Genomic DNA, 25,191 nt, shown 5'->3' on the forward strand with positions numbered 1-25,191 from the left:
TGTGTGTGTGTGTGTGTGTGTGTGTGTGTGTGTGTGTGTGTGTGTGTGTGTTGGCTGCGGACGAGACCGCTGGACGTCATGTTAAAACATGGTGATTAAAGGTCTGATATCAGCGGGATCTGGTTTCTGCGTTCCAGTTCCTCTGTAGATCCGAACGTGTTTCCACTCCTCCAGAGCGGGGCTGTTGCCGGGCTGTTTTTGGGCTGTTGCCTGGCTGTTTTCTCAGCTGCCAGAGGAGGAGAAATAACTCGACTGTTCATCTCAATCCATGTACATCTCCTCAAATATTCCCCCCGAGCTCCACCACGGCTGTTTAACCCAACTGGTCCGGCATTCGGGTCAAATTGACCTATTTCAAAATTTTACAAGAAGAAAAATGGTACAAGTTACATTTTTTTCTACCTGAAAATCAGCGTCCTTTCCTTATTTCCTGTGATAAAAATGTATTCCTGACTCAATTCAGAACCTTATTCTGGATATGACACTTATGTTGTTTCCATGGTGGATTTTTAACATGAATTATCACCTTATGACAAACAACAAACCCCACGTCCATTTTTAATAGTGTGCTAGTAGAGACTGATGCATTCCCCAAACATAGATGTTATCTCAATTGTTTGAAATTGAGATAAAAGGAATTATTTGTTAATAGTTTATGAAGTAAAATTTTATTTCAGAATTTTAAAACCCCGAATAAGTCACGGGTCCGTTTGACCCGAGGGACACGAGAGGGTCCCGAAGGGAGGACAACACCAGGGTTATTAGGTGTGTGCAAAGGTTGAAGGAATCGTGTGTGTGTGTGTGTGTGTGTGCGCGTGTGTGCGCGTGTGCGTGTGTGCGCGTGTGCGTGTGTGTGTGTGTGTTAATTTCGGGGCGTCTTATTCAGTTTTATAGCATTTGGAAACAAATTGAAGTGTTTTTGAAATAGTATTGAGTAAAAGTTGACATATTCCAGTCTGTGATTATCATCAACATCCATTCCTTTAATTTTAGTCTCAATAATTCCTAATATCTCCTTTTCCAACTCAAACGTTAGGAATAATTTCCTAAAATGTAGGTTTATTGACCATAAATTCCAAAAATAACTGTAAAACTAAAGTTAATAAGTTAGTGTTACGTAGTGTTAAACATCAAAAAAGTGACAAACATGTCGAAAAAAGTTCATAATGAGAAAACTTGATTATTTCAAGGATTTCACAAATTTCATGGTGTGTGTGTGTGTGTGTGTGTGTGTGTGTGTGTGTGTGTGTGTGTGTGTGTGTGTGTGTGTGTGTGTGTGTGTGTGTGTGTGTGTGTGTGTGTGTGTGTGTGTGTGTGTGTGTGTGTGTGTGTGTGTGTGTGTGTGTGTGTGTGCGCGCGCAAGCAAAAAGTTTTCAACACATGAATGTAAAAAGATAATTAAATGCAAATTAATGATTGTCTTTATTATCATCTGATCTTGTTTAAATAACTAAACAATAGAGGAAAATAAGCTGTAGATTAGTTGAAGCCGGTGACAAAGGGCTGAATTAAGAGTCATCATATTTTATTCAGTGTGTGAATAAAGTCAGAATTTCAAGAAAGTAAGTCCCGGTAACACACACACGTGATCAGTCTGAGTAAATAATGCTGATTTCAAAGTGACTTTATACCATTCATTTTTTTTTCAAAATAATAGACGTTTTTCTCATCTACTATATTATATCCTGATGTTCTTCTTATCTTAGGACTTCTTCTTTCAAAAGTACAACTTTCTTCTTGTAATATTGTGATTTTTTTTTTGATGCCATGGCTGAGCGATATGACGATGTATATTGTCAAAACGATATAAAACATGTCTATATTGTTCCTACACTGAACATTGACACTAAAAAAAGAGAAAAATGTCAATTAAAATGACAAAAATGTGAACAAATGTCAAATAAAGTGACAAAAATGTGAAAGGATGTTGAAAGAAAGTAACCAAAAATGTCCAAAAAAGTGACAAACGTGAAAAAACAAAGCTTCAAAAATTTGGGGAAAAAAACCCACAAAAATTTCAAAAGGCTCAGAAAAAGTTGACAAACGTTGGAAAAAGTGACAAAATCATTGGAGGAAAGGCACAAAAGGGTCAAAAACCCCAACCAGAACCTTGATAAAAGGGTTTTTGTTTTAAATTTTGACCCAGAAAAACCAAAATGTCCAGGTTGGAGGGAAGACAAAACAAAAACAGCAACCTGCTTCCCTAAAGAGGTCACAAATAACCGTCAAGGGGGCTCAAAACATGTATATACCCTTCTTACCTGTAAATATTGTAAAATGATTTCAGACACCCCTATGATGGACCATACCATCTAACCCTGCACGTTCCTGTTGGAGTGGCACAAACCACTGTCCCTCCGTCTCGTCTCTTCCTCGCTTTCTCTGCAAAACGAAGCTGCGTTCAAGTGCGCTCGGAAATGACCCCTATTATAAAAAAAAAAAACATTCAGAAACACGTAAAATACAGGTAAAAATAACTCATATTACTAATTATGGCCTTTACATAAATAAAAGACATTCACACCATAAAATTGTTGCGTAGAAAATTCCCCAGAATGCAGGAAATGTTGTAATAATCTCAGTTTTAATGTAATGTATTCCCCCCCAATGTCAAAACACGCCTACGCCTGTATGGCTTTAGATTATTAGACATCTAAGAAGCTATTAAATCCAATTTTAACTCATAAAATGCACTAACCATGTTTTAAAGAGGTGGGGCGACGCTGACGAGTCACATCGCTGTAATCAGAGAGGGGAGACATTCCCAGGGCGCCTATTAAAAGAATCCTAAGACTCTAGTTTAACCCCCCCCCAAACACACACACACACACACACACACACACACACACACACACACACACACACACACACACACTCACACACACACTCCTGCAGAAGGCATCCCGAGACTGCCAGGCATCCCTGGACTGCTCCCCTCCCTGGTCCGGTGTGTGGTATCCCAGGACCGGACCATACGACCCCGCTGACCTCTAGACGAGCTGCGAGGAATTCGGTTTCCTCCTCCTCGCTCTAGCTGGACTCGCCGTAGCCCCCCCCCGCCCACATGGACCCTGACCCGCTTAAAGGAGAACGCCAACAAGTTTTACTCTTTAGAAAGTACTCTCACTGTGGGATGTGACGGGGATAAAACGTCTGGCATCGCCAACAAGGCACTGAAATGGTTGACAACTTTTGGCTTTTACATGCATTAGTTCTGGAGTGTAAATTACACTGTGGGTGCAGATATCTGCATATACTGGAAATGCATAATTAATATATTAATATATATGTATGTATGTATGTATATAGGCAGCTTTATTTGTAGAGCACATTTCAGCAACAGGCCAATTCCAAGTGCTTTACACAAAAACAACAAAAAAACAGATCAAACACAAGAATAAAAGTTACAGTGCAGCATAAGAAATTCAACGTTAGAGAAAGGCAACATATGTATGTATGTGTGTATTTATATACATGTACAGCATATTTACTGTATATCAGGGCTGTAGTCCAGACCACCTTTGTCGAGTCCAAGACCAGAACTAGTCGAGTCCAAGTCAAGACCGAGTCCAAAGAGGTTTGAGTCCAAGACCAGGACTTGTTGAATCTGAGTCAAGACACACCCACCAAATGAGAGGAACCGTAACTTGAGCCCCTGTTAAAGGTTGTAAAGATGCCTAAAGAATCTATTCCTGTGCAAAGCAAATTGATTTTGAAATAGAAACAAGTTGGGTGGGGGGGGGGGTGCAGCTGAGCGAGCGCTGCGACCTTTGCAACGCGTCGCTAATCAGCTGTGACTCGGTGTTCGGTGCCTCGGCTTTAAAGAGACACCGCGACACTGCTGCTGCTTGTTGACACGAGAGACCCGTTGAAGGGGTAAAGTGACCTTGTGTGTGGCTGTGTGTGGTGTGTGTGGGTGTGTATGCAGAGCGTGTGTTTAGCAGCACAGAACGTCTTTCACCGTCACACTTTGAGGAAACAGTGAGTGACCCCCCACCCACCCACACAACACACACCCCTGTAATGTTCGTCGTGTTGGATGATTCCATAAGTTTGTTCTTGTTTTTATGATTGTTGATGAATATTTATGTCTCACTGTTTATGAGGCTTGGCATAACTGATGTCACTATGGTCAGCTAATAAAGTCTGATGAATTAAGAGATGAAGAGAGAGAGAGGGAGGGATGCTGTGACTGATGCAATCGCAGGGTAACCCTATGCAGCTGTTACCCGATTGGTTATTTTCACCGGCAGATCAGCCAATCAGCAATGGAGCAGGCTGTAACATAAAAACTGAGTTTTTGTGAAACTTGAACGTGTTATTTCTTTCTTCTTCTTCTTCTTCTTCTTCTCATTCATTGTTGTGGGGATTGTGCCGCTTTCCGATTGGCTCCCAGCGATGACGGTGTCACCGTGACATGACACAGTGTAAACCTGACAACGAGAATGCATCGTGTTGTCGAATTTAAAGTTCAAAGGGAACTTTAAAAACAAAAAAAACATTTTTTTTTACCACCATCACAGATTGCTCTGACACTATACTCTGCTCTAAAAGCCAAAAAGCGGCAAAAACTTGTATACTTTTAAAAGTTAGATGACGTTTTGACATACATTGAACAGTAAGACACACACACACACACGTTGTCTGGTGTTTATATGATCAGATAACATAAAGTTAAAGGGATAGTTTGGGTGTTTAGAGTTGTGGTTGTGTGAGACGACATCCTCAATCTTCTAGAACTCAGAGATATTCAGTAAATATTCACATTTCAGAAGCTGGAATCAGAGACTTTTTGACTTTAAGACTTGAATCCCTTCCTCTGTCCTCTGTGTGTCCTTCATCTTATTCCTCGACTCTCCTCTTCCCTCATGCTCCAGTTCTCAGAAATAGCTCTCCAGTCGTACCCCCCCCCCCCCCGCCCGCCCTCGTAAGCACAACGGCATGAAATACTTATCAGTACGTAACAGGACAGTTGATTTCCGTATTGAGCGGAGGTAAGTGTGTGTGTGGCATTGTGAGGTGTCGAGTTTTAACGGGTGTGTGACGTGTGGGTGTGCACAGCGGTTTGTGTGGTTGTGTTGTAGGAATATTAATTTATGTATTTGTGTACTTTTGTGTGTGAAAGAGTTCATGGTTGTGTGTGTGTGTTGTGTGTGTGGGAGAGTTAGTGTGGTGGTGTGTTTTGATGTGGTGTTGAGACGTGTGTGTTTGTGTGTGTGTGTCTGTGTCTGTTGTGTGTGTGGAAGTTTGTGTGATGTGTGTGTGTGTGTTGTGTGGAAGTGTTGTCTTGTCTGGTGTGTGTGTGTGTGTGTCTGTCTGTGTGTGTGTGGTTAGTGTGTGTGTTGTAATGGTCTGTCTGTGTGTGGTGTTGTTATGTAAGTGTCTGTCTGTGTGTGTGTTTGTGTCTGTCTGTGTGTCGTGAGTGGAACACTTAGTGTGTGTGGGTGTGTGTGTGTGTGTGTGTTGTGGTGTGGTGTGTTGTGTGTGTGTGTTGTGTTGTTCAGCGCTCCCGTTCAGCCCAGTTCCACCAGTGTTGTGGGCTGATGGAGGGAGACAGCTTTGACCCGAACCTTTAAGATTCCAGTCACGACCGTTTCACCGTGCCGCTATTTAAAGCCCCCCCCCCCCGCGCCGGTGACGGTGTCCCGAGCTCCGCAGTGACGCTGTCGTCTCGGAAAATTTGCTCATGACACCCTGTGCCATGGGATCTTACCGAGCTACTGAGCATGTGCAGCTCCCAACACAGATAGTATAGAAGTGAGATGTCTCACTCTGGAGCTAAAACAGAGACCTTCTAAAATGTTAAAAACACTAAAACAGAATATACGTGTGTATATGTTATCAATGTGGTGTTGCTCCTTTGTTGCTGGGACCAGTGTTGGCGAGTTTTGGGAATTAAGGGTTAAAGCACAGGTAGTGTTAGTGGAAGACTTGTCCAGGCAGCTTCTTGGCAGAGGATGGAGGGGGAAGGGGGGGGGGAAGGGGGGGTGAATCCCATTACCTTTACTCAGCAGATTTTGTTCAAATGATCATCTTCCTTTTGTTCTCAGCTCAGTTTAAAGCTCGAGTATCAGGGCTGGGACCCGACGTGGCGTCACCACACACACAGCAGCAGTCCTAACACGGGTGGTGTGTGAGAGTCTTTTCAAGTCTCTTTGATTTGATTTCATGAAGTGAAAGTAGCTGGAAATGTTTGTATAAAGCCAGGGTTTGCCCCCGTGTGTAGCAAGTCTGGTGGTCTCAGTGAGTCTCTGTGAGTAAATGTATTTTTAAGACGTTTTAAACTACAGTTACAGTGGGAATGGGCTTGGTTGGAAATTTAAAGAGCCCATATTCTGCTCATTTTCAGGTTCATAATTGTATTTTGAGGTTGTACCAGAATAGGTTTCCCTGGTTTCATTTTTCAAAAAACACCATATTTTTGTTGTACTGCACATTGCTGCAGGTCCTGTTTTTCACCCTGTGTGGTTCAGGTCTCTGTTTTAGCTCCAGAGTGAGACATCTCACTTCTGTACTATCTTTGTTGGGAGCTGCACATGCTCAGTAGCTCGGTAAGATCCATCAGCTAGATAACTCTTTCTCCAGCTTTGGTCAGTCCAAGGCAGGATCAGCTGGGAGACGTCTTCTAGACCAGGGACACTTGTGGAATACCTGCAGAACAGGGACAGGAAGTAGAACAGGGACAGGAAGTAGTTCTTTTGGAGATTATGGTCAACTAGTGTGTGTTGTAGCAGTGTTTTGCCATTGAGAACGAGCTAGCGTGCGAGCGCTAGCTAAGCCACCTCGTCTCTAGTGATGTAGAAAGCCGTGCAGATGTTGGACAGCTCACCCGGAGACTGAAGACAGAGGACACTCAGAAACCGGATCTCACTCAAAACACCATGGAGAGTGTTTTTCCCAAGTGTGTATGCGCATGAAAGCACCAGAGACACAAAATAACACCCAGATATATAATATGGCATATATTTTTCAAATCTCCAGTTAGATTATAGGACTAACTTATTGTAGGGCTCTGTGGAATCTGTGTTTAGCATTTTTAAATTCTCAATTTCCATGACTCTGTTATCACAGAGTCTATTGGGCTTTACGTTAAAGCAACACTGGAGAACTTTTCTCTCTTCGCCCCCCCCCCCCCCCCCCCCCTACAGGTTGGAAGTGGACTTGTCCCATTATGTCTCATTGGAACTACAGATCCGCTACTTGATCTGGCAAACTAGCACAGTGCGCTTAAAGCCGGTAGAGAGCTGCAAAGAGTTGATGAACCACTAAAAAGGATGTTGGAAACTTCCTTTTAACTTACAAAATGTTCTCCAGTGGTGCTTTACAGCTGCCGGGCCCTCGTCTGGGGAAAAATAGTCACGTTCCACCGGGCTGAACAACTTTTCATTTCAATTTGATCGGGAGCCAGACGGTATATATCCGTCCCAAAATATCCTTCTAAGAAACCTGAAGGAACTCGTAAACGTTCTTGTGGATTCTACAATCAAAAAAGCCTCCATACAAGGATGTAAAAATGTGGAAAAAAACACCAACAATGTCAAAAGGGGAAAAAATCTGGGGGAAATGGCAAAAAGTTTGGGGGAAAAAAACCTCCACCCCCATCTGCAAAAAACAACTCTGAAAGACGCAACAAAAACTTCCAAAAATAACGTAAAACTGTGAAAAATTGGGAAAAACGAACAAATTTTAAAATACATTTTAAAAGAACACATTTTTTTTTTTTTATGAAAATAAGAAATAATCTAAATGTCAAAACAATTTTAAAAAATGTACTATTAAAAAAATTAAAACTGCCAAAACCGTAAATTTAAATAAAAGCCCCAACTTCATTCTTGATTGGCCAAAAACTTAAAAACTCCAGAAAGGTGACCAAAAAATGTCAAAAAATAAAGTCAAACTGTCAAAAAGCTTCCATTGTTTTTTGTTTTTTAAGTTTAAAAAATTGTAAAAAAAAAAAAAAAAAAAAGAGAGTAACGTGGAGGACAGAGAGGAACAGGAGAGAAATAGGAAAGGGAGAAGAGAGGGAAGGAGAGCGAGAGGAAACGGAGAATCTAGGGAAGAGAGGAGAGAGGAAGGAGAGGAAAGAGGAAAGTGGAGATAATAGAAGGGAAGGAGATAAGAAGGGAAGAGAGAAAAAAGAGGCCCGGAGCTCTTGGGTGAGCACGCCGCTTTCCGGATCGAGCGCGAGAGAGGAGCGTCGTGCCATGATGTGAAGCGGGCCGCGATGAGTGATAGAGAGATGAAGAGGCCAAGTGCGCGAGATGCGGAGATTGAGGATGTGTCTGACAGAGGACAGCGGCAGACGAAGATGTTCGGAGAGAGGCAGGTAAGAGTATTATGGTGTCGGAGCAGAAGAGGCGGCTTGTATATAGAGGCCAGAGAGGATGGTGTAGGAGCGAGAGGAGAGGAAGAGAGATGTTAGGAGAGGAAGAGGAGGATGTGTAGGAGAGAGGAAGAAGAAGGGAGAGGCGATTTGGAGGGGAAAGAGGAGCGGAGAGAAATATTCAGTGGTGCAATGCAGTGCTCACTACCCCACCCCAGAAACACACACACCCACACACACCACACACACACACCCACACACACACCCACACACACAACACACACACACACCACCCACACACACCACACACCCACACCCACACGCACACGCGCACAACGCACGCACACACACACACTTATATACTATACTTATAAGGACCCATGTTTTATGTAAGGACCCTTCATTGACGTAATACACGCTGTGGCTGAGTAGACAGGTATTAATATAGTATATTGATAGAATAAGACAAACTGTTAAGATTAGTGGATTAATTGAACAGTTTTAATAATCTATTTATCGGTTTGAGCCTTTTTTAAATGAAAAAAAATAAGTAAAAATTCTCTGATTCCAGCTTGTTGTTTAACACTTTTCTAGATTAATCAACAATGAAAAATAAAATAATCCTTAAACCGCCTACACATGATAGGGGATTTTCTCTCTGGGCAGAGAGGGAGTTAACAAAGGTTTTTGTCATCAAGGGTGGCAAGGGGGCAAATCCAAGCGGCGCATAGTCGGGTGGCACCCCCAACTATGCGCCTATCACGTGTGAGCGGCGGCTTTAGTTGCAGCCCTACAGACAGATATTAACTAGAGAATGTTAAAATCCAAGATGTAATAACTTATATATAACTCTTTGAAACTGCAGTGTGAAGTTGAGATGGGTCATCGGAGGTCGTCACGTGTTGTGAGTTGTGTGTGTGGCGGCTGACAGCTCCCCCCCCCCCCAGAAGGGAGGGGTCTGTCGGGGAGAGAGAGGACGACCATCTGGTCCCTCCGGCGGCCCGTGGAGCTTCTGCTGCACCGACTCTGTGCTCTCAACCCGGCTCGCCTCCACCCGCTTGAGTGTCCTTAGGCAAGACACACACACACTCAGAAGTCCCTATCAGCTACCGGGCTGCTGTTCTGGGGACGACCTCCGACCCCCTTTGTCTTTATTTCAACAGAAAGTTTTCTTTGTCACTTAGTCACTCACAGAGCCCGGGTCTGGCCGAGGTTTCTTCCTAAAAGGAGTTTTTCCTCTCACCCTGTTGCACTAATTGCTTTTGGGGGAAGAAGAAAAATTGTACAAGTTAAATTTTTTTCTACCTGAAAATCAACGGCCTTGACTTATTTTCTGTGATAAACATGTATTTCTGACACAATTTAGAACATTGTTCTGGTTCCGATCACTTAAGTTTTTTTCCATAGTGGATTTTTAACACGAATTATCACCTTATGACAAAAAAACGAACCCCACTTCCATTGTTAATTGTGTTCTTGTAGAGACTGATTGCGTTCCCTAACCATGGGCTGTATGTTATCTCAGTTGTTTGAAATTGAAATAAACCCAGTATTTGTTAATAGATTATGAAGTAAAATTTTATTTCAGAATTGCTTTTAAAACGCCAAGTAAGTCCCGGGTCAGTTTGACCCGAGGGACACGAGAAAGTCCCAAAAGTAAAGACAACACGAGGGTTAATAGTGGGAAATGGTTCCCAATTTGGAAGTCTCTTCGGATAAAGGCTCCAGCTAAATGTGATGTAATGTCAAAGTGGCTTTAAGCCCCAAAATAGCTCCGGATGCGGCAGCATCGACGTGTGTGAATATTTATCTGATGAGCAGCTGGCACCTTGCATGGCTTCCTCAGCCACAGTGTGTGAATGTGGGTGAATGTGGTGTTGTGTGTGTGTGTGTGTGTGGTGTGTGTGGTGTGTGTGTGTGTGTGTGGTGTGGTGTGTGTGTGTGTGGTGTGTGTGTGTGTGTGTGTGGGTGTGGTGGGTGGTGTGAAAAGTAACTGATGCGTGTGAAGTGGTTTCAGTAGACGACGCCGAAAACCGCTGTGTAAATGCGATCCGTTGACTGCATTTTGTGTTTAATCACGCTGATTTGGGATCAGTTGAACTGACAAGCAGCTGCCAGAGAGTAGGAGACACGTTGGACCCTTTAGCCTCGACATTAATGTGATTCTGGAGGAAGTTTAATCAGTCTTAATCTTCAGATTGAGTTGACCCCAGGGGCTTTTTCACAAATAGAGGGTGTTATAACTGGCAGTGCAGTCACATAATGAAAGGCATCTCTATCCAGGCTTCATCTGTCGTGTTTCCTGGTTGTTCATTTTTTTTTTCCACTTTGCTTTTTGGGGTCTCTGAGGGAAGAGTGCAAACTAAAATGGGGCTTTTGTCGTGGAATTTTCCCCCATTTCAGTTTAAAATCTGTTTTAATCCGACTCTTCGAGAGCTTCCGGGAACCTGCAGCCAGATTTTGACAAATGGGACTGACAGATTGTCCCCCTTCTGTTCCCAGGAGGGACCAGGGACATCGGCTCAGCCCTCACCAGGATGTGCATGAGGCACCGCAGCATCGAGGCCAAACTCCGCCAGTTCTCATGTGAGTATATCAGTGTTGTTGGTGTGTGTGTGTGTGTGTGTGTGTGTGGTGTGTGTGGGTGGGGTGTGGTGTGTGTGTGTGTAGAGTGCGTGTTGTGTGTGTGTAGAGCGGCGTTTGTAGATGCGTTATGTGTGTGTTGTGTGGGTGTGTGTTGTGTGTTGTGTGGGTGTGGTGTGTGTGTGGGTAGAGTATAAATTGTTGTTTTATTTGTGGCTTGTGCTTGCTCGGTGTGTGTGTTGTGTGTGTGTGTGTGTGAGCTGCTGTGTAGATTGCGTCTCTGTGTGTGTGGGTGTGTGTGTGGTGTGTGTGTGGGTGTGTGTTGTGTGGGGTGTGTGTGTGTGGTGAGAGCTGAGAGTAGATCTGCGCGTTGTGTGGATGTGTGCAGACGTTTTCTGTAGATCTGTTTGTGTATATCTGCTGTGTGTGTGTGTGTGTGTGGTGTGCGTGGGGTGCTTGCGTGTGTGTGTGTGGTGTTGGTGTGCGGTGTGAACAGGTGTGCATCTCCTCCCAGCTCTCCATGGCAGTGTGCTCCTCGTCTTCCTCCTGCTTCAGCTTCCCGTCCACCATCCTGCTCTCTCCTGGTTCAGTCTTTGATTCCATTTAACCACAATATTAGATTCAGATTCGGAAAACTGTATGAATCCCCAAGAGCCATGGCACGTACGTCCGTAGGGACTTGGAGACACAGGCCCTACGGTTGCTAGGCCGTGGCTCTGTAGCGTTGCATTTCCCCTCTTCTCATTTCCTGGTTCTCCTTCTCCATAAGCCACATAAAATCAAGGAGAGGGTTAACTTCTGCTGCTGCAGATGTCCCACCATGGTCAGAAAGAACAGGGGAGACACTTTGTTTCTCTCACTGTGACTCTAGAGTCGGTATTCACACCGACGCTAATCAAGTCACTCTCTCACTCGCTCTACCACACACACACGCACACACACACACACACACACACACAACCACACACACAAACACACACACACACACACACACATACAAGTGTAAACTGAAGTGGAGCCTCCGCACAACCATGAAACACGCTTTACCTTAACCTACATGTCGGACTCCAGACCTTACTCACACCCTAAACCAAGTGATAACCCAAACCTTTATGTTGTGGGGACTTTGTTTTTGCTCTGACGGTGTGTGTGTGTGTGTCTCTCTGTGGGGTGTGTTGTTTGTGTGTGGTGTGTGTGTGTGTGTGTGTGTGTGTGTGTGTTGTGTGTTTGTGTGTGTGTGTGTGTGTGTGTGGCAGGGTGTTTCTGGTGCTGCTCAACCCTCTACAGGAGCCAGATGGAGGAGTGGAAGAGAGTGGCCAATACTCTGGACAAAGACCACGCCAAAGGTACACAAACGCAGAAACACGCACGAGTACAGACCATCGGCATGCAGTTATGTCGGTCATAATGTGTATCTGTGTGGTGTCCCTGGATCTCTGTTTGTACACTCAATTTTATTTATTTATAGTATCAAATCATAACAAAAGGCATCTCTAGACACTTTACAGATAGAATAGGTCTAGACTACGCTCTGTAATTCACAAAGCTCCAGCAATTCTAGTCATTCCCCCAAGACCAAGCATGTAGAGGAAAAACTCCCTTTTAGGAATAAACCTTGGGCAGACCCAGGCTCCTGGTTGGTGGTGTCTGACGGTTCAGGTTGGGAGGGGGGGGGGGGGGTGATGCACAGTGGTAGTTATAGTCACAATAAAGATAATGGAACAGTAACTAGTAATGGTAGTCGTAGTAGTTCATGTCATAGCAGGGCACTGCAGGGCGTTACAGGGTGTAGCAGGGCATAGGTGGACGTAGCGGGACGCAGCAGGGTTCAGAAGGACGTAGCAGGACACTGCAGGGCATCACAGAGCGTGGCAGGGTGTAGCAGGACCACGGCGACAGCTGCAACCAAGATCTTGTTGCCATCCTAATCCGAGGAAATATGCTGGGCTAAAAGAAAACATAAGGATTTCAGTGAGTAAACTCCCCAGAAATAGGATAGTAACAAGGATTTCTGGGACGGGATGCACACAAATGGAAAGGGAGAGGGGAGAGGAGCTCAGTGGGTCAAGGGAAGGAAGGAAGGAAAGAAAGGAAATCCCCCGGCAGTCTACAACTTGCAATGGGAAAATTACATAGACAATGATTTTCTTTCAATAATTGTTCATTTATTAAATGATTTTTCATTATAGGTAAATCCTTCATTAATGCCTCTGAAATATGTGAGTCCTCCAAGGTTGGAGACAGCTAAAACTGTTATGACCCTGCGCATCTCCCTGAAGGGCGAATGAACAGAAAAACAGGCGCCTCAAGAGATATTTTGTTTAAGAGTAGAATGTGGGCTGGTTTCTGCTGGGGCAAACTGGATATAAGTTGGAGTATTACTGATTGTATTCACCAGAACTGTGGCCACATTGTAACTCGTCATTTGATTGTTCTCTGCAGAAAACAAATACACCCTTCCACCGAATACCTAAACCCTTTAGCTTAGTTTGCAGCTTGCCTTTATTTTGTTTCAACAAGGTCTCTTCTTCAACATAAATTCCTCCCTCGCTGTAACAAGAAACTTCCACAACAAACTGTAACAGCATAGCTAAGAGAGACAGGTTAAGGAGAGGAGCCTGTTCAGGCTAGAACTCTCCCCAACCGGATCGGGCTTTACTGGCCTGTCTCCCTCTACTTTTATTATATCATTGATCATATGGGGGATGAAGATGAGTGCTTGCTCTTGGTGGGAACTGTTGGGCGTCTGTAAATAACATCCCAGAGTACGGTCTAGACCTGCTCTTTTATGAAAAGCGCAATGAGATAAATAATAATAATAAATAACGTTGTTGTGATTTGGCGCTATATAAATAAAACTGAATTGAATCTGGCGACTAGGAAGAGGAACAGGTGGATGCTGCAACTCCTCACTCCCTAAATATGAGCTTTATCAAAGAGGATGGTTTCAGGTGGTTCTTAATTGTGGTGACGGGTTCTACCTCCCAAAACCCAGACTGGGAGCTGATTCCACAGTAGAGGATCCTGATAGCTGAGGGCTCTGACTCCCATTCTAGTTTTAGAGATTCTAGGAACCACAAGTAGCTCTGAATTCTGGGATACAGTGCTCTAGTGGGACAATAAGGCACAAAGAGCTCTTCAAGATAAGATGGTGCTTGACCATTTAGAGCTTTGTAGGTCAGGAGAAGGATTTTAAAGTTCAATCCTGGATTTTACAGGAAGTCAATGCAGAGAAGCTAATACAGGAGAAATACGATCTATTTTCTTAGTTTTCTGGATCAGCTGTAGAGTCTTAAGGGACTTATTTGAGCAACCTGACTGTAAGGAATTACAGTAGTCCAGCCTGGAAGCAACGAATGCATGGACTGGTTTTTCGACAGGATGTTCCTAATTTTGGCAATGTTACGAAGGTGAAAAAAGGCTGTTCTTGAGGTTTGTTTTTAGATTGGCATTAAAGAATATATCCTGATCAAAAATAAGATTTCTGACAGTAGTGCTGGAGGCCAGAGCAATACCATCCATGGTAGCTATATCTTTCGAAAATGACGTTCAGAGGTGTTTAGGGCCAAGTAAAATAACTTGTCATCCATGATTTTATATCTTTAATGCTTGCTTGAAGTTGTCTGGCTTGATTGATAGATATACTTGGGTGTCATCCGCATAACAGTGAAAGTTAATTGAGTGTTTCTTATTAATATTGCCAAGAGGAAGCATATATAAGGAGAATGGAATTGGTCCCTAGCACTGAGCCTTGTGGAACGCCATGGCTAATTTTAGCCTAGTTGGAGGATTTATCATTAACATTAACAAATTGAGATTGATCAGAGAAATAGGATTCAAACCAGATTAGTGTGATTCCTTTAATGCCAACTAAATGTTCCAGTCTCTGTAACAGAAGGGTCAATAGTGTCAAATGCAGCACTAAGATCTAATGAGACAAGTATGGAGACAAGTCCTTTGTCAGCAGCAGTTAGAAGGTTGTTAGTAGTTTTCTGTCTAAGAGACAGGTGCATATCTCACATTTCTCTTTGTGAATCTAACCTAAAAATGTTTATACAGTACAGTGTTCATCTGTCTGTTTGTCTGCGTGTGTGTGTGTGTGTGTGTGTGTGTGTGTGTGTGTGTGTGTGTGTGTGTGTGTGTTTTTCTGCAGAGTACAAGAAGGCCCGTCAGGAGATCAAGAAGAGATCCTCCGACACTTTGAAGCTGCAGAAGAAAGCAAAGAAAGGTTTGCATATCTTGTCCCCGTTTGGTCACTTTTACAGTTTTTAGCGTTGATCCAGGATGAAAAGCTGTGTAATTTTGAGTACTGTCGTACTGCTGCTTTGGGGTGGAGACGCGTTAATATTCTGAGCTTTTTTATTATTATTTTATTTTTTTATTAATTTGAGGAAAATCTGTGGAAAATTCTGCTCCCCCAGATTCTGTGTAGCCCTGCTTATGAGATGCCTAAACATCACGTTTTGGGAATTTAATTTCTTTTTTACCTTAATTTAATTAAAGGTATTTCCCTTTCCAGCTACTTTGACTTATAACATCAGGCTGGATAAGACCTACTTTTTACTACTTTTGTAATTCTTTGTTTTTAATATACATTAGGTTCTCTTGAATGTCTTTTTTTCTGTTATTGTCAAGCACTTTGTTTGATTTTATCTGTGAAAAGCACTTCATAAATGCATTTTACTTACAAATTTTTACATTCTTACAATGAGCTCCACCTGTATCGGCCGCAACATTAAAGTGATGAACACGTAATGCATTAAGATTATAACCCAATAATAATATATAGATTATTCTAGAATATTAATGCTATTTTTTATGCTGATTCATTTTTACTTTTAGTTGAATGTGGTTTTGAATGCAAGTGTTTAACTTTTTTTGTGGCATAACTACTTTTATTTTAAAACATCTGAGTGTTTTTACAGAGAAAATAACATGTTTATGTCTTGTTTCCCTTCCCGTGTCCCATCATGCTCTGCTCTGTCCAGCTGATGTTTTTGGTAAGTTGCTTTCTTAATGTGTGCACCATTATTCTGGAGACACAGAGAGGTACTTTATTATCTACTGTCACATCTTTCTTGCTTTCAAAATCCGAACCATCCCACTTCGGTCTGCTGGATAGTGTTCCCGCGTTGTTCAGATCTTTGTGTGACTCACATAACCAGAGCCTGAACACAACAAAGAGCAGAGTCACGCTAAAGAAGAGTCCTCAAAGAAAACAATGTCTCCAGCTTGTTTTGTAAAACATGACTTGTCATGTGATGTGACCACAATCCAACAGCGGGGTCGCTGACACACTACACAACTATCTGCAATAGCAGAACTCATGACTAATAATAATAATTTAAATCATCACAGATATATTGTTTAATATGTTGGCTGATAAATAACAAAGAAGGTCAGTGTTGCTTAATATGGAATAATATGTCCACTGGTGTAATTTCAACGTTTCCCAATCATTGTCAGTGTAAGCAGCCGGGAAATGCATTCTGGGAGCGGTTGATGCGGCTTTCGGGAAGCAGAGCGTTAAAAAACAATGTAACTGATCTCTGCTGGTATTCTGTCTATGATGGAGTGCAATGGAAATTTCTAAGTGACCCCAAGCTTTTGACCTGTAGTGTATATCCATTTATCCAATTGCTCATGTTAATATGGAACTACATTTGTATACATTATATGTGTGTGTGTGTGTGTGTGTGTGTGTGTGTGTGTGTTGTGGGGTGGGGGGGGGTCACTGCTCTGCGTCTCTTTCAGCTAAGGGGTCCTTGCACTAACAAATGTTGACAACACTGTCTTTGGGGGTTGCAGTAGCTCAGTCTGTAGGGAGTTGGGTTGGGAACCGGAGGGTCGCTGGTTCAAGTTCCCATGTGGACCCAAAGTACGGATTGTGTACGGATTGGTGGCTGGAGAGATGTCACTTCACCTCCTTGAGCAAGGCACTGTCCCCCCCCCCCCCCCCCTCAACCTCTCAGGCTGCTGTCCAGCTGGCATCTGGTGTATTTCAGGCCTGTGTAATTTGTAATTTCCCCACTGGGGATCAATAAATAGTGTACATTTAAATTAAATAAATTAGCCTACCATGCTGTCTACAGTTATGTAGATAGGAAAACATACAGTAGGACGGTAGGAATGGGGGGAAAAAACAACAATCGAATGTATTGGGATTTTTTTTTTTTGGCAACGATTTTTAAAATTGATTCTTTTCCCTATAACCTATTTATTTATTTTTCTTACCAATGATTCAACTAAATATTTTCTGTTTATACCGTACCGCTTAGTTACAAATGAAATACATGTCAGACTGACTGACTGACATGTGATGTCATATTATGCATATTGTTTAAAAACAATATAAATGTCTCATATATTTTCTCTAGAAGTGTATTATTCAACTTCTGTTTTTGCTAAAAAAAGGAAAAGAAAATTGCAGTACTCAATACTGGTTGTTATTGTTGATACCATTTTTTGCTGTTTTTAATATGTCTTATGTATCCCTGTACGGTGTCCTTCCGTGCCAAGAACGGCCCCTTTAAATAAAATGTATTATTATTGTTATACTACCGAATGGCAATACTTGTAGAATCGCAATAAATGAAAAGCGCAATACAAATGGAATCTGTACCAAAGCATCTCATCCCAGCCCTATAGGATAGTAAAACATGCTCTACTACAGAATAATGTGCAAACCAGCCTAACACGTGTCACATTTATGGATCACATTACGCGTGACTAACAGCTGGGGAGCGGGTATGTGTGAGAGACATTTCTCAGCTCTACCCACGGAGCTCCAAAGAACCACAAGTAAAAACCAAAACATGTCCTCTGATTTTAGAACAAGTAGTTCCAGTCTGATTCATCGAGCTAAAACAAGCTTTATTATGAGTGGAAACAAGAGCTTGTTGTTCCCGCCGACAAAGGACTCAATGGCTTCCAGCTTTGAATCAAGGCTTTAATGCAAAAAAAAACAGGACCCGGGATTGACCCCAGAGGAACCTCAGATGTGGTGGAGCTGCTTCGGTTGTCGTCGGGCGTTTCCAGCCTGTTTTTATTACTGCACAGTGGAATGAATGTTAACAAGGGAAGAAGTGATTCAAGAAGGGAAAACAAGGGGAAGAGCTTGTGTTGGAATTAAATGAATGTAATGAGAGAGGAAGGGAGTTCAAAAGAAGGATGAATGAAGGGAAATTTATGTAATGGTAAAGTGATGGAGTGAAGAAGAGTTCCCTTTGCGTCAGTCTCAATGTGAAAGTGTTTCCTTAAATATAATGTAAACAAGAAACTTTGTCTGCAATTGTAGTCATGGATTAGAGAAATCTGACGTCCCGAGCTTTAACATCTCCCAGTGAACGTTGATTTATTTTTACCACTTTTTTACACCTACACACCTGCACGACAAAGACGTAAGATGGGAAAGGGAAGCTTCTCAAAGTAGCATTTTGTAGCTGATAGAAAGAAGAGGAAGAAGACAAATGAATCAGATTTAGAGTTGGACAAAGACAAAGAAAGAAGAGGGAAGTGGAGAGACAGAGAAAAAGAGGAAAGAGAGACAGAATGTGAGACGGATCTTGTCTCTGCATCGGGTTGCTTGGAATTCTGTGGGAAACTAGAAATGACATTCACGTCCGTTGAAGAGTCCCTCAGCCGTCTCTGTCCCCTCAGCCGTCTCTGTCCTCTCTGTGTCCCTGAAGCGTCTGCCTGCAGAAGCTCAGCTCTCTCCCATCTGTCAGGCCGACCACAGAGAGAAAAGAGTGAGGGAATGTGAGACGGATCTTGTCTCTGCATCGGGTTGCTTGGAATTCTGTGGGAAACTAGAAATGGCATTCCCGTCCGTCTCTGTCCCCTCAGCCGTCTCTGTCCTCTCTGTGTCCCTGAAGCGTCTGCCTGGAAAAGTTCAGCTGTCTCCCATCTGTCAGGCCGACCACAGAGCCCGGCCTCGGGTCTCACTGGAGGAACGAAGAACTTTTAATACGTGTTTATGTCTGTCCTGAAAAAAAAAAAGGACGATGGGATTACCGAAAGGATCGTCTTAACGTCTTAACCCTCATGTTGTCCTTGGGTCAAATTTGACCCGTTTTCAGTTTTTGTTTGTTTTTTTTGCAAAAAAAAAATTTGAAATAAGCGCTGAAAATGTCAACATTAAAAATATCAAAAAGTTTTGGTAAAAACATCCAAAAAAGCACCCACGACATTGAAAAAAATGACAAAACAATGTCAGAAAAAAACGATAATCATGTTGAAAAAAGTGATCCAAAAAATAGTTTTTTTCACGGGAAGACAACACAAGGGTTAAAGAGGAAAAAGAGTTCCCCAGAACTCTGTTGAAAAAAAGACTTTCTGTGGTATTTCTTGACAATTTGTACCAAAATATGGAAAATATGGAAAGTCTGTTTGCTCACCTTACGGTCAAGTCTCTGTCAATGAAGAAGATATGAAATATCTTATATTTTAAACATGTTTTATAGGAGCTTTTTGTGCTTTCACTTGCTTTTGAGCTTTTGCTTCTTTTTGTATTATTTTGTATATAATAATTCTTTTGGTGTTTTAGCTCTTTTTACTGGACTTTTTACAGTCCTCTTTTATGCAACTCAACCATTTGTTTTATGCTTTTTTTTGTCTCTGTGGTTCTCTAATTTCAATTAATTAGCAACATACTTTTTTTCAAGTAAAAGAGCCAATTATTCTCTGGTTTTAGCTTTTCCAATGTGACGATTTGCTTCTTTTTGTTGTTGTCATACATCATAGTGAACTGAATATCTTTGGGATTTGGTCACACAAAACAAGAAGTTTGATTTTGCCTTTGGCTCTGGGAAACATTTTATTTCTCTTCTCTGACAATTTTCTCTGTTATTTGAAAAACATGGTCTTATAAGTAATGGTTGATGGAAATAAGTGTTAGTTGCAGCAACGTCTGAGCGTTCTTTCACTTTTATGTGACACTTTCATCTGTTTGTTTGTAACAGCTTTCTGTTTATCCAGTGTGGTTTCTTAGATTTCATGTAATTACAATGTGTGTGTGTGTGTGTGTGTGTGTGTGTGTGTGTGTGTGTGTGTGTGTGTGTGTGTGTAGGCCGTGGGGACCTCCAGCCTCAGCTGGACAGTGCCAAGCAGGACGTCAGTGATAAATACCTGCTGCTGGAGGAGACGGAGAAGCAGGCGGTGCGGAAGGCGCTGGTGGAGGAGAGGAGTCGCTTCTGCTGCTTCGTCTCCATGCTGAAGCCTGTCGTGGTCAGTCACACAGCTACGCATCCACACATCTACACATCCACACATCTACACATTCACACACGCACACATCCACACACCCACACACCCACACATCCACATACCCACACACTCACACACCTCAACACACCACACACCACATACCCAACCACCCGACACACCCACACACTTCAATACCACACATCCAACGCCATACCACCACGCCACACTCCACACATCCACACACCCATCCACACTACATCCACACATCCACGCATACAGATTATGCTACAACCCTTACATCTACACTCCCATACCCCACACTCACACACTGTCACACACCCCCACGACACCCAACATCCACACACCCCACATGCACACCACACACACACCAGACACTCCACAACCCACAACTCCCTATCCCACACACCCACACCCCCTCACACACACCCACACATCCAGCCCTCCCCACTCCAGACATCCAGACATCCAGACATCCAGACATCCAGACATCCAGACATCCACACATCCACGCATCCACGCATCCACACATCTACACATCCACACATCCACACATCCACGCATACAGACATCTACACATCTACACATCCAGACATCCAGACATCAACAAAAGTGTTTATTTTCCATTTTGACGGGAAGATGTTAAGACACTTCCACACTGGCTTCACTTCACGGACCCGGAAGCTTCCTCCATTATTTTTTACATTATGGTCTATATCTGTGACTCAGTCTGCACTGGAGCTACTGCAGCACTGTAGTGACGTAGTTTTGTTGTGCGTGTCTGTGTGTGTGTGTTTGTGTGTGTGTGTGTTTGTGTGTGTCGGGGTTTGTGTGTGTCAGGAGGAAGAGATGTCCATGCTGGGGGAGATCACGCACCTCCAGACTCTGACAGACGACTTGAAGACTCTGACGATGGATCCACACAAGCTGCCGGCCTCCAGCGAGCAGGTACGTCCGTCTGAACCCAGCAGACCTCCAGACCTGTACCCGTCTGTCTGAACCCACCAGACCTCCAGACCTGTACCCGTCTGTCTGAACCCACCAGACCTCCAGACCTGCACCCGTCTGTCTGCGGATCCAGGAAACAGACAGCCGGGCCTCTAACAAGTAGTGCATCATGGTCAAATCACTTAACTAATCCCTAACATTTGCTAAAGGCACGTGTCAAACACAAGGTCCGTAGGCCAAATCCGGCCCCTCGCACATTTTGATCCGGTCCACATATCAACTTAGGTCCACAATAAATGTCGGCCCGCCTAGTGCCAAAGTGTGCCAAACCAAAAAAAGATGGGAAACTATTTCTATAAAACTGTATTTAAAAAGTGACAATAGTGTTTCATGGTTGACGGGAGGACAACACAAAGGTTAAATAAGGGATTTGGGCTCGGACCAAAAGAGAGATTTAACATTCTCGTGAAATCTGCCTGACAACCTCGCTGATTGGATAACCTTTTTTTTATCACCAACCCCCAGGTTTTTCATCAGAGAACTAAAAATATATATATATATATATATATATAACACCCGCTCAGGGCGCTGGTTCAGCTGGCAGCCCCCCCACCCTTGACATCTCTCCATAGTGTGTGTGTGTGTGTGGTGTGTTTTTGTGTGTGTGTTTGGTCTCTTTCATGTGTGATGTTCACCTGTTGTAGCCCAGAGTGGGGCTCGCTGTGAGAGGGTGAGGAAAGGAGGAAGAGGAAGGCTCCTCGGATAAAGGGAGACACACGACTGCGCGGAGCCATGCAAAGCACGCACACACCACCACCACACACCACACACCCACACACACCACACAACACCCACACACACAAACACACACACACACAGAGGGCAGCCAAAAAACACAGACAGAAGAAGCAAAATCAGCGTTAATAATCCAGATGAGCAGATAATATTCACGTTAAGGCAGCGTTCCCAAACTTTTTTCAGCTCAAGACCCAAAAAGAAATGTGGTGTCCTCCCGAGACCCAAATTTACAGAAATACACCATGAGTCATTGTAACTCTACATTTTTTAAACTGTGGACAAAAGACGGACAAACCATAATTTAAATGTATGAAGTATTTTTCCATTATGAAGTAAACAAAAACAGAAAATGTCTCTATTGTCCTTTCGTGTCTCTGTCCCCTTTCTCAACTCATGTTCTCATCCCCCCCCCATCGTCCCTCAGCACCGACACCAACATTTGTTTAAATAACGCTGACTTGAATTAATGAGATGCTGGTGGCTGGTGAGGTATCAACCAGCTGATCCAGTCCAGGTTCGTTTTTGAAAGTGCCCCCATTCTGAGGTCAAGCTGAGCATTTAGTCTGCTCTCTGCCAATTGGCGACCCAGTAAAAACGGGTCTGCGACCCATTTTGGGTCCCGACCCTAAGTTCGGGAAACATTGCGTTAAGGAATAGAACGAGAGAACAGGAAGCAAGAAGAAGGAGGGATGAATGAAGCAGGAGCAGGTTGAGCAGGCGGAATGAGAAGCTAAAAAATGTGTGTTTTTTATCTACATAAATTAACATTTTTTCAGTGTTTTTCAGGTTCCTTACCTGGGAGCTTTCCGGCGGCATGGGGGACGGGGACTTGGACTGGAAGGCGTCCTGGGAGATGAAGCCCGAGTCGTGGGAGGAGATGGAGGAGAGGCGGGCCGGCGTCTGCTGGGGCAGCACCGAGGAAGAGGAGGAGGAGGAGGCTCGGTAACGGAAATGGGAGGTGGGGGAGTGGCAGTGGGAGCCGCTGGAGCGAGAGTCACTGCTGTTCACACTGTTCAGGCTGCTGTAGGACCGAGAGAGGGAGGAGAGGAGAGAGGAGAGGAGAGGAGAGGGAACCAGAGAAGGGAGGAGAGGAGAGGGAGGAGAGGAGAGAGGAGAGGAGAGGGAACGAGAGAAGGGAGGAGAGGAGAGGGAACGAGAGAGAAGAGAGGAGAGGGAGAGAGAAGGAGGAGAGAAGGAGGAGAGGAGGGAGGAGAGAGAGGATAGGAAGAGAGAAGAGAGAGGAGAGAGAGAGGAAACAGAGAGAAGGGAGGAGAGAAAAGAGGAGAGGGAACAAGAGAAGGGAGGAGAGGAGAGGGAACGAGAGAAGGGAGGAGAGAGGGGAGGAGGAGAGAGGGAGAGAGAGAGGGAGAGAGAGGAGAGGGAACGGAGAGAAGAGAGGAGAGGAGAGGGAACCGCGAGGAGAGGGAGGAGCAGGAGGAGAGGAGAGGGAAATAGAAGGATGAGCGGAGAGGGAAGAGAGAAGGGAGGAAGGAGAAGGAGGAGAGAGGAGAGGAGGAGAAGGAGGGAACAGAGAAGGAGGAGAGAGGAGAGGAGAAAGGGGCGAGAGAAGAGGTAAGGGAGAGGAGTGATGAGAGAAGAGGAGGAGAGGAGAGGGCAAGAGAGAAGGAGAAGAGGAGATAGAGGGAGAGGAGAGGGAACGAGAGAAGGGAGGAGAGGAGGATGAGGGAACGAGAAGAAGGGAGGAGAGGGAGGGAACAGAGCACGTGCGGCATCTCAGTTAGGCGAGGATCGGCAGAACGCGCTCCCAAGTGGAGGCGAGGATCGTTCCCGTAGACTTGATTGTGATAGTTTCTTTGCCGCTCGCTTTCTTATCTCTGAGACTTGACCACCCCTCTCCCTTTCTTCTCGCTTCGCAGTTCCCCTCTCTCCTTTCATTCGCTTCGCACTTTCTTCTCTTCTCTTTCACCCTCTCTTCCTTTGCTTCTCTTCCCCCCTCTCTCTCATCGGTCTTCCATTACCCGCTTCCACAACCCCCTCTCTCCTTTCCTTCTCTTACCTTTCTTCCTGCTTTTTATCTTACCCATCCTTCTCTTCAACCCTCGCTGTCTCCTCACCACCCCCCCTCCTAGCGTCTACCCAGGGCACCACGCAACTCCCTTTTCTCTTCATTCGCATACTTCCCTACTCTTTTGTTTTTTAATATTAAGCTTTACCTTCCCTATTTATATTAAACCCTCCTCATTTATCATTATCTTCGACTAGATATATTCTATTCACCCCTATATTTTATAATCTTAATTGCCCATGATCTCTTTCTATTCACCTCCTACTCCATTCTATAACTTATTATATTTTATATGGACACACTATAATTAATCCGTTTCCTCCTCTCTTCCCCTCCCCCACCCTCCTCTACCTTCTCTCCCCACGCTCGTCTTCTCTCCCCCCACTCTAAAGTCTTCTCTTCCCCCCCCCCTCCCTTCCTCTCTTCCCTTCTCCGCTCTCCTCATCCCCCCCTCTCCTCCCCCTTACGTTTCCTCCCATCCAATTCTCTCTTCTGATCTTACCAGTCACCACCCCCCCCATGGCCCCTCACTCTCCTTACACCCTGCTCCCCGCCTTCTCCTCTCTTAGCTTAGCCCCTATTCCTCTTCCTATATAACCACCAACAAATGATAGTCACCGCAACATGTATTAAAATATTATTGGCCCACTTCCAGACGAAAACACCATCACAAAAGTTTACAAAGCCGTTTAAAAATAAAAACTAAATCTCCTAATTCAAAAAACACAACAAAAAACCTGTCAAACTAATACAAAATGTAACACACACACAACACAACACCCCGACACACACACAACCACCAGCACACACAGGACCACATGGTCTGTAATTGTACACCAATGCAGAAATGCGGATGACGTGCTCATTAATGTTCCCATTACTACCGCGTTCCACCTCAGGACCAATACGTTGGTGTGGGCCAGCAGAGTCCCAGGCGGGGAGGGAGGGGTCTAAATATATATACTACTGATGACGAGACCACTACGACGGTCTCAGCCTGCTGTGGGGGTGGGGTGTTGTTGTTCCTTTCTTCTGTGGCCATGGTTTACCAACCTGCCACATGCTTGACTTCCTGGAAACTACGTTTGGTGCTGTGCTTTACTGGGTTCGGTGACGAGGGCGGAGGTATTGGTAGGACCCGGTTCACCTCGGATGCCCTTCAGCATTCGGGTCCACAATGACCTGCAGAGAGACAGAGAGAGAACAGAGGATAGCGAGAGACACGAGAGAGACGAGTCAGAGACAGAGAGAGAGAGAGAACAGAGAGAGATAGAACAGATAGAGAGAGAAA

The 25,191-nt window shown here is 44.0% G+C and overlaps 2 protein-coding genes across 2 annotated transcripts in view; one reads left to right on the forward strand and one right to left on the reverse strand.

The window, feature by feature from the left end:
• LOC116693081 (protein MTSS 1) overlaps positions 1-21,127 on the forward strand; it is a 67,331-nt gene extending 46,204 nt beyond the window's left edge. Inside the window, exons 4-9 of the mRNA XM_032521775.1 lie at positions 10,826-10,909; positions 12,163-12,252; positions 15,060-15,134; positions 15,895-15,906; positions 19,974-20,131; positions 20,969-21,127. Of these exons, the coding sequence (XP_032377666.1) occupies positions 10,826-10,909; positions 12,163-12,252; positions 15,060-15,134; positions 15,895-15,906; positions 19,974-20,131; positions 20,969-21,127 (578 nt within the window). The remainder of the gene's footprint in view (positions 1-10,825; positions 10,910-12,162; positions 12,253-15,059; positions 15,135-15,894; positions 15,907-19,973; positions 20,132-20,968) is intronic.
• A 586-nt stretch (positions 21,128-21,713) lies between these two features.
• Positions 21,714-25,090, reverse strand: LOC116692279 (protein MTSS 1). The gene is made up of 3 exons (XM_032520446.1): positions 24,958-25,090; positions 22,670-22,898; positions 21,714-21,856 (listed from the first exon to the last, which is right to left on the reverse strand). The coding sequence occupies exons 1-3, from the start codon at positions 24,960-24,962 to the stop codon at positions 21,755-21,757; spliced, it is 336 nt and encodes a 111-aa protein (XP_032376337.1). The 5' UTR covers positions 24,963-25,090; the 3' UTR covers positions 21,714-21,754.
• Positions 25,091-25,191: the final 101 nt, after the last annotated feature.

The sequence above is a fragment of the Etheostoma spectabile genome, chromosome 7 (genome assembly GCF_008692095.1).
Source record: "Etheostoma spectabile isolate EspeVRDwgs_2016 chromosome 7, UIUC_Espe_1.0, whole genome shotgun sequence".
Lineage (NCBI taxonomy): Eukaryota > Metazoa > Chordata > Actinopteri > Perciformes > Percidae > Etheostoma > Etheostoma spectabile.